Here is a 20,544-nt window from a genome sequence, read left to right as displayed (position 1 = left end):
CTACTATGCATAATGATCTTAATTAGAAAAGTGAGCCCAAGCAGGAAGACAGTCTGTCTCCTGGCTTTGAAATTATCATACCCTTATCAGTATGCTTGGGTAACTTGTAATTAGGGACAAAGGTTACCCATAATTTTATATGCTGAAAAACCGGTTTTACACATGTCATTTCAAAAAATATTTAAGAAATAGATGTAAGACTTGCTACCCCTATTATGCTTTGATTTTTTGCTACTAGATCACTACTCTGCACTAATTAGTTGATGGTCTTAAGAAATACTGATAGAAGCTTTGCATTTATATGCAGCCTGGATGATAATAAGTAACTAGTAAAATCAGTATTAGTCTTTGTACAACTTCCCTTCCAAAGTTCAGTAACTTTTCCTATCTCTGTTCTACCTGCATGGAAAATGGAGCTCAGAGAAGTACCACGGGCTGTTCAAAACCAAGAGTAAGTGCTTGCCTGTTCTAAAACTTCACTGGCATGTTACACCAGTATGCCCAGAATCACACCAATATAGTTACCTGTGCAGTTACCTGCACTTCTTTTGTTGCTTATCTTCAACTGCTGCCATCAAATATGGTGTGTTCTGATTTTGACAAATTGGAAGAATCTTGTGATTACACTTTCTTTCATATTTTTGACCAGCTGTAATTAGAAAACAGAAGACCTAACTCGGAGGTCCATCCTCATCACAGCAGTCTCTTCCATGTTTAATTTAAGCAAGTTATTCAATATAGTTAAACCCACTGACCAGAGCCCTTGCCTGCTCACAATGTTGAGCCACACAACAAACCCTACTCTAAGGAGGAGCAATGCCTTATCTTCTGAACTGGAACTCAACTCTTTCTGTTTCATCACAGATACAGCTACCCTGATTTTCTTCAAGGTAGTATTTAATCTTAGAAATTCATTAGAAGATCAAACTCTTTCTGTCACAAGAAATGGCCTTGCTTTCCCAGAACAATATTTCCACAAACAAAAAATATGGAAATTAGAATCAGAAGTAGGATCTGTTTCATCAAAGTATTAGCTACATTTCTGTGAGGTTGACAATCACCTTTTTAACATGTCAGGAATCATATGCGTAATTCTCTTTAATGGGTGTTACAAATGTTCATCCCACACTGAAAAAAGATCACAGTTGGTATGAGTAATAATTTTTTTTCTTGAACATAAACAGTTCCCCTCTAGCTCTGTACATATCCTCCAACATCAATGTAACCACAGCTGTCAAGGCAGCCTCACCTCTTTCTATGTATATTTTTGCTTTAATTTTTTCCCATGCTTTCACTTAGTGGACATTTTTTTTAAGGGGCCTAAACCTGTTCTCCAATTTTGTGGGCAAATTTACTGCAATAACAGATCTCCGTGTTTAGACATCTTTAAACATTATTATTAGTGTGCAAGAAATTAGAGACCTACATCAAGATCTGGAGGTCTGGGTTTTTTAATTGAAAGTGAATTTCGGATGATAGTTTCTCTCATTTAAGGATCTCGAAGCACTTTTCACACTTAAAAGCTCCCCTTCCACCAGCTTCTGCACAGATTCAACAGTCGCCTGCTACGTGTACCTGGCCAGGGCAACCAAGGGTGAGGATACAGGAGCTCAGTGCAGAGGCATGGCAGCGGGCTGGGGCTGGAGGGCCATGTGTCCCTTCTGGTCCCGAGGATAGTGCAGTGAAGAAGTGTTCCATATCACCACAGAGGGGTCTCCTCTGTGAGCACTCCACGTCCCTTTGAAGTACCCTTGCTCCCTCAGTGACGTCTCCAATGTCTCCCCTGAGGTGAAGCACCCATGTCCCCTCACAGATGAAGTTCCCTGTGTCCCCTAGAGTAAAACACACAATGTTCCCTGTGAGGTGAAGCACTCATGTCTCCTCATCCCCATGAAACATCCATGTCCCCTCAGTTATGTCTGCAATGTCCTCTGAGGTGAAGCACCTGTGTCCCCTCACAGATGAAGGGCTTCTGTCCCCTCAGAGGAGAAGCACTCCAACGTCCTCTCAGAGGGGAAGCACCCAATGTCCCCTCAGAGACAAGCACCCATGTGCTGCGGAGCCACAGCGTCGGGCGCAGCTACGCATCCCCCCCGCCGCGCCACCTCAGGCAGAGACCCCTTAGCGCATCTCAGGCGCCTCGCTGAGAGCTCTGAGGACGGGGAGACGGGATGGGATGGGGTCCCGGAGCGGACGGGAGATGGCGGTCCCGCAGCCGGCAGCAGGCCTGACTAACCGAGAGGCCGGGGATGCCCGGCACCGCGGCGGGCGCGGAACTCAAGTGCCACGGCTGCCGTTTCCAGGCCGGGCCGCGGTGTCGGCGCTCGGCGCGGTTGCCATGGTGTGGGCCCCGGGGCGGCTGCCGGCATGGACGAGGAGGACACGGTGGGGGTCGGGCGGCTCCGCGGCGCAGGGAACGGTGGGGGCGGTTGGTTTCGCTGGGCCGGAGGGGGTTGGCGGAGCGCGGCGGCTGCAGCCGCGTGGGAGGCGCTTCCCCGCCGGGCGCTCAGCGGCTGCGGGCTGGGGAGGGAGGCAGGTCCGGAGGAGCTTGGCGGCTCCGGCCGCAAAGCGGAGGCGCCGCTGGGCGTTGGGCGCTGCCTGCCGCAGCCCGGCCCTGCCCCGCCCCGTCCCGTCCCGCCGCTGGGCACGGCCGGGGCCTGGAGCGCCGGGCAAGGCCCTAGCTGGACCCCTCGGTATGGCGGCTGCAGCGCTGGTGCTTAACAGCCGGCGGTGGCGGGTGCTTTGCCCGGCTGGGGCTCGATGAGGGGCCGGAAGAGAGCTGCCAAGCTCGTGCATGTGGGTGCTTGTGAAGCCTCTCCCGGCGTATCTCCTCACCCACTTGTGCAGGCTTTCTTCACTGCTTATGTTCACTCACAGTTGTAGTTATTTTCTCTTTCATGTCCTGCTCTCATTTTTTTTTGTTTGTGCTTCCGTTTCAGATGAGTGGCTTTTATCAACCCGTGTAATGTGCTATTCCCCTTGTTCTAATGCTCACATATACAGGACCTGATGCTTGCCAGCTGAAATTATTTGTTCACAGTTATCAATGACTGATAGCAAATGCTATGATTACTTTATCAATCAGAGCTAACATAAAGGGCATAAATATTCTCTATTAATAATCTCCAAAGCCTAGTAATAACACTGTTTGTTTTACTTGAACACATGTGAAACTGTTTGTGTTTTTCCTCTTAGGAAGATTTTAATGAACGCTGTGCCCAGTGTTCGGAAGTGAACTGGGGTCTCACTGATGGAGGCAGATTTTATTGCAGATCTTGCCACAATCTTACTGAGGTAAAACACCTAAACTGCTGGTCTTGAAAAAGGTTCATTTTGATTGCTTCTTGGTTTTATCTTAAGAAAATCTTAAGATTTTTATCCTTGGCATTAGAAGTTGAAGGTAGTGTTGCAGTTCTTTGTTTTCATGCTTTACTTGACACTGTTTAAAAGTAACATTCCTCAAAATTACAAGATTTAAAATGAGCCATTTTCAAACGCTGTGTTGCTATAGCCATAGTACTGGCATGCTGTCTAGATGCCTTGGAAGTATTGCCTGGGTACTCTTGCACTTGGTACAGTACCAGATTAGGCAAACCCTGTTGTATGCACCTATATGTCCAGGATAGTAATTCTCTATTTTTGCAGTTTCTGAATGAGAAGTTCAGAATGTTCTGTCTCCCTTTACTTCAGGAAATTTGAACCAGTTCCTTGATTATGTTTTATGAAGGAGCAATCTACGCAAGTTAGGCTGGGTTTTTTTCTTGCTAAGGTATATTCCTGTTTTGCAGAGAACTAGAGAAGTTGTAAACACTGACTTTATTACTAACACAAGAGTCCAGACAATCTCCAAAGGCTCAAAAAAGCAGGAAAAAACTGGTATGTACAAATTTATCTCTGTATTTTATGTAAGAGTTGCTGCTCAGCCAGGGTTCACCTAGCCCATTATGTCTTTGATGGTGACCAAAAGCAGATAGCTAGGAAAGACTGTAAGAACAGAAACAAAATACAAACCGCAGATGCTATCACAACCTTCAGTAGTCACATTTTGGTGACTTCATGAGCCACAGGTGACCTCTGAGCTTGATTATGAATTTTGGGGTTCTTTTTTTGATATAACAGAGCTTTATGTGTTTTATTGCCACTTTGATGTGTGGAAGCCAATACTCAGCAAAGATAATGGTGGTATGCATTCAGATGTGGTCATCCCTTTGTTCCTTCCTTGTGATGGCAATCACAAAAACCAGAAGAGTCGTCTGTCATCATAAGTGAGATGACGGTGGTCCAGCTCTGAGAATGTCTTGTCAGTCTGGCTTGCGGTACAGGTACTTGGCCCTGTAACCTATACACAAACCAACATGGAAGAGATTTCATGCAGTTACAATAGCTAAGCTAATTTTACATCTTTTGTCCAGAGTAATTTTTTATACTTTTAATGATTCAGAAGAATAGTAGTCTTATGTATGATGATATATGCCATAAGGATAAGTTATGGTAAGGCTGCTGCTGGAGCTAGGTATGTGTCCTGTGGTGGCTGGGTAGATGTTTTACTGTTGTGGCCACTTTCAAAAAGCAGAAATGCATTACAATGCTAAACGAAGCACTGGGTTGTCTTTGTGTCTGATATGCTGATCTATCTTCCCTCTGCTGTGGTGACAGTGGGTTACTACATTCATTCAAAGAGAACAACTGTGTGGAAGTGAAGAATAAAAAGCGGAACAACACCTCCACTTATCTTTATCCTGTATTACTCCTGAAGACTCACCGTTTCATTAGCCATCCCCCAAGCTTCTTAAGAAAGAAATCCTTAGCTTCACACAGTCCTTTCTGTGGGTGCAATTAAATTATGCTGTGGCACCTTATTTTCATGCATTTATAGGAGTCAGCTGTATCTGTGGTTAATAGTTAAAGCCAACATCATTAAAACAGAGCAGAAGCTTTGGGTAGTTAACTTCTAAGGTGGTAAGATGCAAGGCATGATTGGAAGAAAAAATAATGAAAAAGGCATGGAGGGACTGAAAAGGAAGTTTAGAAATGGAGAGAAATTGTATAAAAACAAAAGCCTATAGAAAAGGAGTTGTAAATGTAGAGAGATAAGGGTGAAAACTAAATGTAATGCAGTCCAAGAGAATAGTGAATAGGTTGGAGCAGGCATGCCCCTTACGAAATTCATGTTGTGCTAGAAGCTCAGAATATCTGAAAAGGTTTCTTTCATTTAAATGTGTATGATTGGGTGGGAAAGAATGATGAAGACTGTGGTGATATTGGCTGTATTTTTGCCTGACTCACCACCACAATGCATTCCAGCTTTCTGTGCCCAGGGATGGGAAAGAAGTTGTATTTCACTTTAATGACAGGTTCTCAGTTACTTTAAAACTGGTCACTTAACCACTCTCCACTTGATTACAAATGCCACACGAGAAGAGTGAAATATGTTGTTCTTGGGAAATGTATGGAGAACACTGCTTGTTCAGTAGTTTTTCTTCTTGATTAAGACTGTGAATAAATGGGAGTTAATGGAGTATATTTGGTGTGGCTGGTCTCTGCTCTAGGATCTGAAATAAATTATTAAATAGAGAGACATGTCTCTGTCCTGATACCAAGAGGTCAGAATCATAAGTGGAACTAAGTGTGCATAAGGTTAAAAAAACCCACAAAACCGTACAAACAATAAAAATAAAACACTTTTTTTTTTAATTTAGATGGAGGCTGTGAATGGTATGTTTGTGAAGGCTTTCAGCTCATACTCAAGAAACAAGCTGAAGCTTTAGAAGCGTTAGGAGTATGTCCACAAATGAAGGTATGAAGGTGCTGGTGTGAGTTGCACACACTGGGTGTGTGTTACAGGAGGAGTCATTTTAAAAGACTGTAATTTTTAAAGTAAATGGAACAACTCCCTATTTGAAAACATTGAGTGCATGAAAACAAACTTTGCTTCTCTGGTAATTTTAAAACATAGTTTATAAATCACAGTTAATAAAGTTAAAGCTGGAACATTATCCAGATCCCTGAGTTAGAAATTATGCTCTGTTCTCTCAGCAATCGAGGACCTTGTAAACATTGTACTAATCACTATCCGTTTGTATTTATCAGGATGAAGTTCTATGTAATTTTTGGAGGTGTTACCTTCAGAAGAGCAAACAGGCATACTGCATCCGACCAGCTGGGGAAACTGTCAAAGCTTTATCAGTACGTGAAAAGCTCAAATCCCATGAGATACTTGGTATCTTTTCGAAAAGCAAGAGCAGAATCCTTGTTTGTTCAAGCTACATGTCTGGCTGGCATTCATGTCACTTCAGTATGAAGGATGTCTTCTAAACAGGGTTCCACATGTCCATTTTGTTGTTAGGTTTGGGTTTTTTTCCTATTTTGAGAGACAGATACTTGTCTGAGCATGGAAAACTGCTTACTTAAAAAATACTGCTTTGTCTTGGCATAGAGAGTCAGTAGGTGCAGCAGAAATTATAATACAAAATGTATCATCAGCTACTATCCTTACCTGCATGCTCTCTTGATATCACTTGTTTCACCAAGCTTTGATTCTATGTACTGCCAACTTTTTGGTCATTGTAAGAGATAGAAACATAATGTCATCACCGGAAATCTTTTTATCTTGATAAATCCTTAAAAAATAAAGCATTTTGCAGGGTTTCTTTACCTACTGCTGATTCACAGAAAAAGAAAAAATGTGAGCTGTTGAAGTTTAAACTTTATTTACTGTTGAACTTGCATCTGTCATGTTTTATTTGGTTTTTTCAGATTGAAACAGTAACTGACAATAATACAATGACTTATTTACAAATCCTAGGTATGTGATAGCAGTACTGATGTGGACAGTGACACAGAAAGATCCAGCCTTCTTCACTTGCTGTCCCTCTCTGAAAGTGAGGGGGATCTACAGACTGATAACAGTTTTGCCTCATCAACTAGCAAGGTCTCAGGTAGGAGCAAGGAACTTGACTATCTGAAAACAATTTTTGTATAGTTTTTTTAATAGAAATAAGTATATATAAAGTATATTCATGTAGAATGAATTGGAGGAACTGGTTGCAAATTGTAGAGTTTTCAGTACTGTTTGCCGCTAGAGTACTTTATATTCTACCAGAAATAGAAAACTTTGCCTCCTCCCAAAGCCCACCCAAGGAGATGAAAGTTGAACATGACCTGGAAATACAATGGGAAATGCAGGAGGAAGTTTTATTTTATAACAAGTTTGTGCCATACCTCCTTTGCAGTGGGAAAAAAAAAAAAGCTATTGTATTTGCAAAGCTATGTGTTCACGAACAGCAGCTTTAAAGAACAGGCGGTTGTTTAACTAATAGCAGAGCTGTCAGTCATGACTTTGATGTTAAAAAAACATTATTTGGTTCTTGGGGGGGAAGGTTGTTTGGGGTTTTTTGCTTGTTTGTTGTTTGGTTGGGGTTCTTTTTTTCTATCCCATAGATACAGTTAGTTTTTTAATTTTATGCCATTATATTTTGGTACTTCCGTTATCTTATGTGTCTGCATTCATAGAATCGTAGAGTACTTAGGGTTTGAAAGGACCTTAAGATCATGTAGTTCTAACCCCCATGCCATGGGCAGGGACACCTTCCACTAGACCATGTCACCCAAGGCTCTGTCCAACCTGGCCTTGAACACTGCCAGGGATGGAGCATTTACCACTTCTCTGGGCAACCTGTTCCAGTGCCTCACCACCCTAACAGTAAAGAACTTCATTATATCTAACCTGAACTTCCCCTGGTTTAGTTTGAACCCATTACCCCTTGTCCTGTCACTACAGTCCCTGAGTTTAAGAGTCCCTCCCCAGCATCCTTGTAGGTCACCTTCAGATGCTGGAAGGCTGCTATGAGGTCCCCACGCAGTCTTCTCTTCTTGAGGCTGGACAGCCCCAAGTTTCTCATCCTACCTTAATCCAGGAGGTGCTCCAGCCCCATGATCATGCTCATGGCCCTCCTCTGGACTTGCTCCAACAGCTCCATATCCTTCTTATGTTGAGGATGCTAGAACTGCACACAGTACTCCAAGGGGGGTCTCCCAAGAGCAGAGGGGCAGGATCACCTCCTTATTCTGTGCTGCGAGCACACAGTGAAGCCAGCTCATGTTAAGTTTCTCATTGACCAGCACCTCCAAGGTCCTTCTCCACAGGACGGCTCTGAATCACTTCTCTGTCCAACCTGTAGCTGTGCCTGGGATTGCCCCAACCAGATGCAGGACCTTGCACTTCACATTGTTGAACTTCATGGGGTTGGCATTGGCCCACCTCACAAGTGTGTCAAGGTCTCTGTGGATCGGACCTTCATTTTTTACTACTTTCTTTTTACTGGTTTCCTTATAACCCCATCTATTTCATCAGTTTCTCTTTTCTGTTCACAATATCAACTTGAAAATATTTATAAAATGCTAAACATTTTAATTAAAAAGTGTTCTAGAAAATTGGGGTATTTTGGTACTGCTGGGCAAGTGTAATGCCGGACAAAGCTGCAGTGTCTGATGTTGGAAATACATTTCAAGGCACATTTGAAAACTTCTGATGGTTTTTCTTTTTTGCTTTATTCTTTGCTTGCCTTTTCCTTCTTTGTTACAGTGTTTGTTTTTCCCATGTTATGTACCATCTATCCTCTTTATGCCCCATTTCTGTTCTTCTGTGATACTGCCTGTCTACCCTCAGAAGACTACAATCTTTTTCTTTCATGTTCTCTTCATTTGTAAAGGCCAGAAATGGTAATAGAATAAGAAACTTGATCTGCAACAAATAAAATTAATTAGACTTTTAAAAATCTAAACGGGGGGGGGGGGGGAGGAGGAAGTGGGAAAATGGTGACACAAATTTTTGTGAATATAATGCAAGCACCTCTCAGCCTCATGTATTGAAACAACACAATTTTCAGATAAAGAGTCACTGTTTGTTTGTACATGTAGCAGATCTTGGGTTTTACAGGAAAATTATATAAACAGGAAAGAATTAAGTGGAAAAATTTCTAGTGAAAATATTCTATGGAGTTTTCTTACCTTTTAGATGACTGGAGGGACTCCTTTCTTCCTTGGTGCTTGTGCCTGTTATAGTTACATTGTTTAGCTTTTCAGAATTGCTGGACAGTGTTAAGAAAGTCCATAATTTAATATGTTCTTAGTCTGTTGTTCCAGAGATTGTATTCAGCTGTTAAGTAGTCATACCAATAAAAGCACTTGAAATGAATTAAGAGTTTAGCACATTCAGTGACACTAAAAGTATATTTTTGTAAAACAAACAAACATAGAGGCTATCTTGTGTATTCAAATTTATCACAAATAATGCTAAATGTGTTCTAGTTAATTATAAATTCTTGTGAAGATTCTGAAGTTTCCTTTTCTGTGCTGTTTCTACTGAGCTGTTATTGCTACAGACTGGAAACCTCAGCACCCTTTTTTTCCTTAAGAGGCTTGTCCAACTAGCAAGCTTTTTGTTATTTTTGTGTAGGGATAATAGCAAATTGTAGCACTGAGATGTTGCTAGAGAAGCCTATTAAACCCATAAATTATTAGATGTGTGTAACTGTGTGTTGTCATGCCTTGCATAAGCTGGAAGAAATAAAAGGAAATTGTGTTCCATCATTAAGGCCACAAATATAATGAGGATTACTTTAAATTGAGTAGAATGTGAAATTAATAATGAAGCTTCAGCCGTGAAGCTGCCTTTAAGCACTAAGTATCCGTGTAAAAGGTGAAACTGTTGACTAAAAGGATTAACTGATGTTCTTGCTTTTGTTCTCTGACGCACCTATGTGATAGACCTCATGGGATGCTCTCATCTAGACCTTGTCCTAGTCTGTACAAGTTGTATGTTTGCACTGGTTCTTTTAACCTGTTGCTGTGTCCATAGTGCTACTGGCTGCCGCTTTAGGAGCCGGTAGGTGGCATCAAAGACCGGTTCTGGCTCAGGATCACAGTGTTTGGCGTGACTTCATGCTGCATGTCGGTGGGCACTGGACCTCTACCACTGACCCCTGGCACCTTACGGGCTTGGCTGTCACCTGCCAGCGTGCCCACGGAGCTGCCAACCTCTCCGAAGTCTTAAGCTGTTTTTTGCAGGCTGCTTGCCATGGCCCTGCAGCTCCCAGCCGGGGAGCTGTAGATCCAGCCCTTAGTGTTCCTGTCTGAACAGGTGAACAGTCTGTGGGGAAACACACTGAGGAAATCTCTACAGAATTAATGGTGATGTTTTGTGCTGGTGTGCTTTAAATTCCTTTTTCTTCAGCCTGGCTGGGTAATGCTGTAGGAAAGAGGCTTTTCTTTTTTATACTTCCTCCTTCCCTGAATTCCCAAATTTCACTGCTGAAAAGGTTTCCTCGTAAATCACTCTATTAAATTAAATTTCGTATTGCTGCTTCTCTTAATTTTTAGTGATTCACATCAGTCATGAAACAGGGAGGCATTGTTGGTTGGTTGTGGGGTTTTTTTCCACCCTCTTCACCACTTGCTACATTTTTGTTCTGATAGTGTTTCTTTTTCACTGAATTTAGATATGGTGTTTTTTTTTTAAATAATATCTACATTTCCTGGTTATATGGCAGGTTATATGGCAGATGGATACATACCTTAACCTCAGTGAAATTCCTGCAGTGTAAATAATTCTCTTGTTAAAGTGGTGACTGTGCTGAAGTTTAAAACTCTGTGCTTTAATCCCTAACTCTGAGGTATTGATTTAAGTACATAAAATTTTCCCTTGTTTCCCCACTGTTCCTTTATCACCCAAATAGAAAATAGTATTTGCAGCTCATAAGTAGTGTTAGTTATATATTGTGGAGGAGTTAATGTCTTTCTAGTACTCCAGGTTCAAGTGTGGCTCCTAACAAAATGTCTGTTTTGATGGGTACCAGAGAGAGTTTTGTCCAGTGTCTTCGTGAGGTAAATAGCAGTTTATGAAACAGGTTGACATCTCATATTGTGATAGGCAAATAAATTAGAGTTAAGCTGTTTAGTAGAAAAGTACACAAACTACCCAACTACTCAAAGTAATGATTTCAAAATGTTAATTGATGAACAGGTGTACTTGTATGTGCCTTGTATCTTGTTTTCTGTATACCCTGAATCACGTTTACATCTGATCAATTACTCTTTTTTTTTTTTCCTTTTCTTTTTAACATAAACCCAAGAAAACACCTCTGTGTGCTCTGGATCTGTAGATGGTAGCTTGTATTTAAAGAAGAACCAAAAGGATAAACTGAGGATGACAATGCCAATGACCCTTTCATTCTGTTACATGGCATTACTCTGGCTGAGAGAACCAATGACATTATCTGATCTCTTAAGGTATGAAGAGTCTCTAGTGAAATATTTGTTGCTTTTCTAAATATATATATTTTTTATAAATGTGATTTTTTTTCACGTTAAATCTGTACTATCTCCCTTTTACTAATTTGCTCAGTAATAGTGAGAAGTTTTCTATGTTTAGGTGTCTATTCATTGACGTAGCAATTCACACAGCTGCTTTTGGAGAATGTTCTGTTGACTGCAGTGAATCTCAAAGACTTGTAAGGGAGAAGGTTTTGGAGCTAAAGAAGTTTTTCTCCTCCTTCAAAATTTCTTAAGATTCATCAGAGCTGTATTTGCTGTTATCAGCATGCCAGAATTAAATGAGTAAACATTCTCCAGGGCTTACATCAGTGGCATCATACAAACAATACCACTAGTATACAGTGATCTGAAAGGTAGCTAAGTAACTTCATGTGATGAAGTTGGGCACAGAAATTAATACAGGAAGTCCTTTTTTGTCTTCATATCTTTTAATCTGTAATTATCAGAGTTTAGAATAACACACCTTTTAATGTAATAGAAATAAAATGTTCTAATAATAGGGTTTGATGCTAAATGGAGACCATCAAACTGTTGCTGACAATGCAGTTTTCTTCTTCCCCCTACAATAAGGCTGTGAACATACTTGGTTCACATATTTAAAAAAAAACATACTTACTTAAAGAATGAAACATTATTCATCAACTTTTCTTGTTAGCCATAAATATTTTAAATTAAGCTCAAGTAGGTTAAATTCAGGAATTCGTAGATTTTCCTTGTAAGATCTTTTGTATACTGATACTCCTTTTTAACAAGTGCTAAAATAGTATGCATTTCTAAAAAGATAGTGAAAAAAATGTTACTTCGGCAAAATTTTAGGAACAGAAAGACTCAAGTGACCATGTTGGTGAATCAAATCGAAAACTTGGACAAAATAAAGGAAAAACTGATTAAAAATTCAGTTGATGGGGTAGATTTCAGTTCTTTTATTTTTATTTTTGAAATATATAACCTGTGATCTAAAAGGCAAGGTAATGAGTACATCATCCCTCACCTCTGGTGCATATAACTCATATTGCTGCTGAAAGTGTGATGAATACAAGGAAGGTGTACACCAGTGTCTGATACTCCACTGTGGCCTCTCTCCCCTTGGAGTGCCAACTTCCACCAGCACTTTCCTAGCTTTGTACAAGCTTTCCAACAAGGATGGGTATTGAAGAATGCTATTCAGCAAGTACTTTTAAAAGGGGGAGGTTGTATGTGCTCAGATACAGTAGTTAATACTAGCTAATTTATTTCTGTGCAAAACAATGTTTAACCCTTGGACTTAACTTTAGGGGCTGGCTGTTGCCTTCATTTATCAGAATTGCTCAAAACCGTATCTGCATAACTTGATACGCTGTTGCATAAAAGAGACTTGTTAAATTTTCAGCAAAACGCCACAGTGTTCAGAATTCAAACTAGCACCCTGCCATACAGAAGTATTTATTGAGTAGATGAAAAACTGATAGAACTCAGAAGTAGTTTTCAATAACAAGATGTATTACTGACTACTGTCTTCTTAGGGAAATTCTGTAGGAGTCAGAACAGCCATAGCATACTCTGTATTTTTGTCGGTGATTGCAAAACTAAATATATAAATCCTGTCTGATATAATGTTTTTATATGGCAAAAAATCCAAGTAGTAAATTACAATTACTGGGATAGATAAAATGGTTCATAGCAAAGAATTATTGTGTAGCTTATCCCATTTGGGGAGAAAAATTAATAATTATATATCTATTCTTTGGTTATGGTATCTTGGAAACTGTCTCTCTAAAGCATGTGGAGTCATATGAGGAGAATACATCCTCACAAGTTTCTGTCTTAGGGTGATAGTCTGGTTTGAGGAAAACACAACCAAGTACAAAAATCAGCTAACTATTTAGAGGAAAGGTAGGTTGTGTTTGTATATTAATGGTATATTGTGGTATTTGGCACTTCAAAAATTTGGCAACTGCAGAAAAGATCTAGGGAAGTAATTCAGAACCTGGAGAGCAAACTTTCTACTGAGATCCTTAGGAGATGAGCACACTTGCTTGAAAGGATTTAGGGGAAAAATGGAAACAGTAAAAAAAGCTGGAAAAGGAGAGAAAAAATATTCAAATACCAAAAGTAGCACAGAAAAGCATAATCAGAAGCTAGTAATTGGAAATTGAAGTAAGATTTTTTGAATGAACAGGTATCGTTTCATTAGATAAAATTTATGGGTGTAAAACTTTTAAAAAGTGGGTAAATCAAAATGATTCAGTGTCTTTAAATGCACTGAACATAGGAACGGGATTAAATACAAAAAGTGATGTTTAAAGTAATGTAATTTGTATTGCAAAGTTTTACCATGATACGATAGTTATATAAGACCATAATTACATTATCATGCTTCCCTCCTTACCCTTAAGGTCTCTGCCTTTCACAAGCCTCATGAAGAAGGAAAAAGAATTTTATATTGCATGAACTATGTTAAAATACTTGTTTACTAATTTATGAATGTTGAAGTTTAAAAAATGAGACAATGTCCCCATTTTTTTCATGCATTAAGATACACAGATGAATATAGTTACAGACCAAAGATGAAAACTGCAGAGAAAACATTAAGTATTCAGCATTACCTTTTAAATCTATAAAGACAAATTTATTTATTATTTATTAAACCATCTGAATTGTAGTTGGGCTTAAAGTTCTGTCTTGTTTTTTCCTCAGTTTGGTTTTCTCCCTACCCTGAATTCGGGTGACTACTGCTCCTCCCTTGTGATACATGCTTAGGCACTATGGTAGGGCAATCTGCCAGCTTTTAAAGGATTTACAACACCAAAAATATACTCCTCCTTGCTACTTGACACACTTAGCAGAAAAACACTACAATTACCTCCTTTGACAGGGACATTTTGGTTTAAAAATAACATTTTTAACAACCTGCTACTCAAGTCTATGCAACGCATTAAATCCCTTTCCATTGTGATTAGTCTCACAATACTCCATACGGTGTACATTATTTATCTAATTAATAAAATTGTTGGCTTGTGGAAGAAGTTTCAAGATGCTAGACTTTGAGATTCTGAGAACTAATGCTTTTCAAATGAGGTTATACCTAGCTGTGCTGGCAAGACTAAACTTGTAATCGGTTTGTGGCATTATTCTGTGGCTTTAACAGATGCATCATTTCCTTGTAGCATGCAGAGGACCTGGGCTTTTTTTCATACTTGGCCCTTACTAATGCATACTGCTGCTGTAATTAGAGGAACATGGACTGTGTATTGTATCTGCCAGTCAGGTTTCTAAGCACCTCACTGATAGAGCATAGTCTTGCAAGTGTTTTGATTGTCTGTCTGTTAAATGAAAGGTTTGGAAGAACAGCAGACAGAAGAAAATGTTCTTAAGTGCTATTCCAAATGTGGGCATTTGGAGTAAGTGTTAAAAAGCTGAATCATCAGCACAGTGTATTCATAACAGGGTATTTACACTGTTTCATGTATTTTTAGAATGTAAAACCAACTCTTAACCTGCAAAGGAGCATTCTTTTGTATGGAGACAGTAATTTCACACTGGGAAAGATGTCATTATTTTTTAAGCAGCTGCAATGCTTTGAATTAGTACAGCCAGGTTAGTGAAAACCTGTTTTTAAAAACCAAAACAACCCACAGCATTTAGATGGACACTGCTTGTCTCTTGCAGTGTAAGGATGTGGTTCCAGGATCAGTTTAAGATGACTGAAGTTTCTGTTGCTGTGGTCCTACATAAACATCCCTGCTCTTTCTCTTGCCATGGGTACTAGCATTCATCCTGTTTATGACAATTAGTTGAAAGAAGGAGATCTGCAGAAAATTTATTGTGCAAAATAAAGTTTCACCGGACACTTTCATGCTGGTTAATTTGCTTCTTTGCAGTCCCTTTCTGCTTTGTGCTGGCAATAATGCTCCTGCACTCAGCTGAGTCTGGAAATCTGTTTGGTTGGAATCAAACCCTGAAAAACAAAAGACTAGTTCTCAATCTAATCCTCTGTCTGAGAAGTCACACAAGTGCTTTTGTCAGCAGGGAGGAGTGTGAGGCAGAGGACTGCAGGGTGGGATTTCCCATCTCCAAGGCAGCAAGCTGTTAGGGTGGTTTGCTGCAATCACCACTACACCACACCCGAAGGAAGGTCCTAATTGTCCTCTTCCAGCTGCTACTGTGCTGGCTCAGGAGGTTGCAGCTTGCTGTGTCTTGGTAGCAGCTCTTCAGATCTGACAGCTAATTGTGTGATTGCACCTTAACACGTGTCAGCCAAAGCTTATCATCAGCTGAGCCTATAATGGGTCACTGTTGCTAAAAGAGGAAGATTTTTCTTTCTTTCTCCTGTATGATGCATCCCCTTCCCTCTGCCAACTCTTACAGTTGTTGGAGATATCTGTGAGCCTCCTCAGTTGGTCAGGTGATGTGAAAGAAACTCTTATTTCTGGCAATAGGGTAATGGGTAGTCTTTTGCTGCTGTTATCAGTTACATTTGTGGAAGAGGAGGATGAGCAACAGGAGCACACAGCCAGATGAGGAGGGTAGACTACTAGTTATGTTGAGCTTTTAGGACGGCTCAGGGCATTTTGTGAAACCATACCTCAAGTTGAAGTTCTTCAATTTAGTGCAGATGACCTTGCCTAAAATGAGTTAAGAAACTGAAGTGCAAGCTGCTTGGCAGATTGGGTGGGATGGCAAAGACAAGGAACCAGTTCTGGGTTTGCATGATAACCTCATCAAGTGTGTGGACCAGTGCACATCTCTACTCGTGGTCGGGAAATGCTATTTACCCTGGTTGACAAAAGCTACTGAAATTTTGTTACACCACATGATTAGAAAGGATTGTGCAATGACTTTTACCACTTCATTTAAGAAACCAACACGTAGAGCTTGAAAATAAATTTATCAGGCAACATGATTTTTCAGACTTTTCAGACAGATTTTTCAGAAATCATTATAAATGATGGGTTAATTCTAACTAAGAGAGTTTTGGTTAAGAAATGTGCTTTTCATTTTAATCTGTTTTGAATTAAATTTTCTAATTAAACTGAAAACTCAGTTAATGTTTGAAAAAATAGGATGTAATTGTAAACTTTTCAGCCTTTAGTAGAATTTTAGTCAACTTCAATAGACATACACAACATAACATGCAACAAGTGATGGTGTGGGCACTACATTGGAAGAGGGAAGGTGAGCTTGTGAATTGCTGTTGGCTTGGGAGGGAGGTGAATCCTCCTCAAGAGTGGCTGCTCTGTCTGTGAGGATACTGTTATGCCTTGCTTATGTTCTTTTGGTTGGTTGTTTTTTTTCCCCTCCAGATTAATTCTGAATGAGAGTAGCAGATTGCTGTGCTTTATGAAACTTGGAGTTTCAGTGTGTGGGATTGGATCTAGCTAGCAATTGAAGTGGCTAGGTACTGCCCTGCACTGGGAGCAGTTGCAGAACCTAGCCTCACAACCACTGCAGGGACCCAGAAGAGACTTGCAGATTTTAGAGACCCAAGAAATTAATAATCTCTGTAGCAAGATCAGAGAGATAATGCACAGGTAACACAGCTAGCAGGAGAGAAAATAGTTTTCAAATTTCTAATACCATTTAAAGCACAGGGTCTTCTCTGTTTGAAATGTTAACTTACTGAAGTTTAATATCCTCTTTTAACAAAATTGACTTGGAGAAGAGACAGGAAGCAGTTTTAGTTTAGTTCTGTGTGAGACCATTAGTCTGCCTTAATCTGGAATGAGGGTAGCATTGATTCCCTTGTGAGAATTCATGGATGTTCAGTGCTTGCTTTGCCTGGTGTGAATGTCAGCTGAGATACTAGATAATGTCAGCTAAGATCAGGGGTTTGGTGTGGTGGTGACTTTTTACTGGTACCTATTGTGAAATCTTCATAGATATATATAATATGTCAAGAAAAATCCCAAATACTACTGTCAACCACTTTACCAAAGCCTGTTTTTAACAGAAAATTGTATTATATAGATGCACATAAAATATAATTATTTTGTATTTATTAGTATGCAAAATACTTTCTATTCATGGCAAAATAATACTTTTAAAAAATTAGAACACAGATGTAATTAATGGGGTCTCATTTCTGCATATCTGCTAATTATTCTGTGACTTTCCTCCCTACAACATTACCCAACTGGAGCTGCTCCAGCAGAAAGTGTGTGTCTGAAAAGTAAAATTTACTTAAAACTTTAGAATTTTGGAAAAAAATAACAAAAAATCCATGCCATTCAAAGGAGTCTTAAGGCAATTTCAGAAATGCAGTAGCTGAAGAACATGTAGAACAAACTCCATGTAAGCATGTTGATTGTAAGCTTTCTTCCATAACATTACCATTTATCAATCATATCCAAGCTTGAACATAGAGGCCTGTTAAATGATTGAGCTGGTTTTTGTCTGACAGAACATTTAGGGGTGTGTTGCTTCAGATCACGTTGCTTAGGCAGTATAATACCCGTGTTACTTCAAATCAGAAGTTGATTTGTATATTAATTTTAGAATAAATGTATGCATTTATCATACTAAATACTGTTCTGTTTTGGTCTTTTTTTTATGCAGGTTTGTTGTTGAAGGTCATATTCCATATTTGAATGTTTTCCAGCATTTTCCAGAGAAGATGAAATTGTGTGGACTTGATCTTAAGATCTTTTGTGTAGAGGTAATTTTTTTTCTTTAAGGGAATGATTTAAAAAAAAAAAGACTAGAACTTAGTTATCTTATAGTATTTTAGGTTTTTGTGTTTGCTGTACTAATAAATTGATTAAATCTCTTCTTCTGTGGTACAGCTGATATTTCACATTATTGGAGCCTGTGCAGAAACCAGTGCCCTCTGTGACTTGGAATGCTTTAATCTTTAACCAGTCTTATTAAGCTGATTACCTAATTCAGAATAAAATCAATAAATACTTTTGGAGGAAAAGGTATTCAGAACTTCTATTGGAACACTCAGAAATGATTTGGCTTCGCATGTAGGGGCAATATATTATCCTTTTTGGTGCTTCTTTAAAATATCTCTTGAATTTGCTTGTAATTCCATATTATTTTCATAAAATATGGTTTAGATGCTATCTAAATTGTTTTGTTTCTTCCTGTACTGGTTGAAATATCAAACCTAAAATCTACTTAAGGGGTTATGGCCCTTCTAGAAGCTGAATAGTGATGGACAGTCTTGAGTAAAATGTAAATTTCCCTTATTTAAAGCTATTGTGCATTGTGATTGCACTGATTGCCCAGTGGTGCTTGTGTTGCAAAGAAGTTTGTTATGGATTTTTGAAGTGTTGAAATAAAATCTTAGCTTTTAAGACAAGAAAGCAGTAAATCTGCTAACAGGAAAAGCTAGGCTTTAGTCTGCTATAAGGTGTTTGTAGCCTAAGCCCTCAATGATGATGTTGCAAGTAATGTTACTATCCAGTAAGTGGTATTTTTAATACCACTGCTTTCCTGTCTGGATAAATAATAATTATGACCTCAATTGTTAAAAATAAGGGTATAATTTTAATATAAAACCTCTTGATTTCTTTTTCTGTGTTGTGTTTTTTTCTGTTAAGGAAAGATTTATTGAAATGTAGGCATAAACTTTAAAAACAAAACATAACTGTTAATTTGCAATATCTCTGTCCTTCTTTACCTCCATCCTGTGGAGGAGTTTTTGTCTCTGAAAAATGGCTACATAGAACTTGTATTCTGAATGGATCAAATAAAATACCCCACCCTACCCCCGCATCCTACAAATCACACAATTCACATGAATTGCAGCTGTAAAAGTTGCACCACACCTCAAAGTGGGAGATCTGGTTTGCAGAGAGGACATGACAATTGGAGGATTCTCATGCTTTCTTTTAGGATAGGTTTTTTTTCTGGTATGCTGGATGATCTGATGCCAATACTGAAGGTGATGTCATAGAATCCTCATAGAATTATAGAATGTTTAGAGTTGGAAATGACCTTAAGATCATCTAGCTCCAACTTCCCTGCCCATGGGCAGGGACACCTCACTTCTGTCCAGCCTGGCCTTGAACATCACCAGGGATGGAGCATTCACAACTTCCCTGGGCAAACCATTCCAGTGCCTCACCACCCTCACAGTAAAGAACTTCTTACTTAACATCTAACCTGTACTTCCCCAGTTTAAGTTTAAAGCTATTATACCTTGTCCTATCACTGCAGTCCCTGATGAAGAGTCCCTCTGGCATCCTTCTGTCATCAATCCTTGTGAGCTTACTTTCTCCCAGAGCTGTCGGTTCAGATTATTCTATTGTTCCTCCACAAGCACATTTCCACTGTGGATTGTAGCATGTCCTGATGTGGGAGCAGGACTTCACAATTTGGGAGCCAGAAGACGGTCAATTTAATCTTTTTCTACCTTTATATAAAAGAGGATGTTTTTCCACTTCATCCTCTGTCTTAAACACTTATATAGCATATATGCACTTTCATTTTTTCACAAACTGATATAAAAACCCCGAAATCATATTGCTTATGATGAATCTGTATCTAGTGTGGTCTGTTGCTTACCTTACAGGACAATTGCTGAGCTAAAAACTGAATATGTAACTTTTGACCTCCATCTTGTTTGTGATTCAGACACCTGCACCCTTCACTTCCAAAGTATAAAGTAGATACGCATACTAATCAAGTCATCATCTCTTAATCTTTGTTTTCATTGAGATTGTATAGTTTTCCAGCCACTCCAGTATTATTGTGGCTTCTTCTTTCTAGGAATATCTGCTCCCTGCTTTACCTTCAATGTTCCTTTAGTAATGCATCCTCAGTTTTATTTTGTTTTAACCATTTGTTACTACAACATTGGGCTGAAAATTGCAAAAACCTTATTAGCTGTTTCCTATATCTTATATTTCAGGACTGATCTTGCTGCTCGTTGCGGCTCTGAGATTACCAGTAGTTCACTGTATCTAGGTTTGACATCTGAGTTTTGAGAAATTCAAGAGATGAGGTTATTGTCCTGGAGCAGGAAGTCAGATTGCGTAATACTTCATCCTGAAAATGCAGCCTGCATTCTTTTCCCCTTGGTGTTCTGTATATAATATCCTATAGACAATTATCTTCAAAACCTTTATGGGATTATGACTGTTAAGAGCCAGGGAGGTAAGATGCCCTAATGCCATGTTGGGCTTCAACTCTGGTGAATATGAGCTACAAAAATGTTCAAAAATCCTGATAATTGACAGGACTATTCAACATGTCTCTTATTTTATTTGTATTTTGAACAGATTT

General features: G+C 39.3%; 1 protein-coding gene across 3 annotated transcripts in view; it reads left to right on the top strand.

Moving 5' to 3' along the window:
- The first annotated feature begins 2,318 nt into the window (after positions 1-2,318).
- TAF1B (TATA-box binding protein associated factor, RNA polymerase I subunit B) overlaps positions 2,319-20,544 on the top strand; it is a 51,063-nt gene continuing 32,837 nt past the window's right edge. The window contains exons 1-8 of one of the 3 annotated variants that reach the window (XM_034060875.1): positions 2,319-2,385; positions 3,196-3,294; positions 3,789-3,876; positions 5,700-5,797; positions 6,091-6,186; positions 6,806-6,938; positions 11,133-11,289; positions 17,869-17,968. In XM_034060875.1, coding sequence (XP_033916766.1) covers positions 2,368-2,385; positions 3,196-3,294; positions 3,789-3,876; positions 5,700-5,797; positions 6,091-6,186; positions 6,806-6,938; positions 11,133-11,289; positions 17,869-17,968 — 789 coding nt within the window. In that variant the 5' untranslated portion in view covers positions 2,319-2,367. The other 2 variants (XM_031052742.2, XM_031052741.1) reach the window with 2 other exon arrangements.

This window comes from Melopsittacus undulatus, chromosome 3 (assembly GCF_012275295.1).
Source record: "Melopsittacus undulatus isolate bMelUnd1 chromosome 3, bMelUnd1.mat.Z, whole genome shotgun sequence".
NCBI classification, from domain to species: Eukaryota; Metazoa; Chordata; class Aves; order Psittaciformes; family Psittaculidae; genus Melopsittacus; species Melopsittacus undulatus.
Note: the sequence above shows the minus strand (reverse complement) of the source record. Positions and strands in the feature narration are given on the sequence as shown.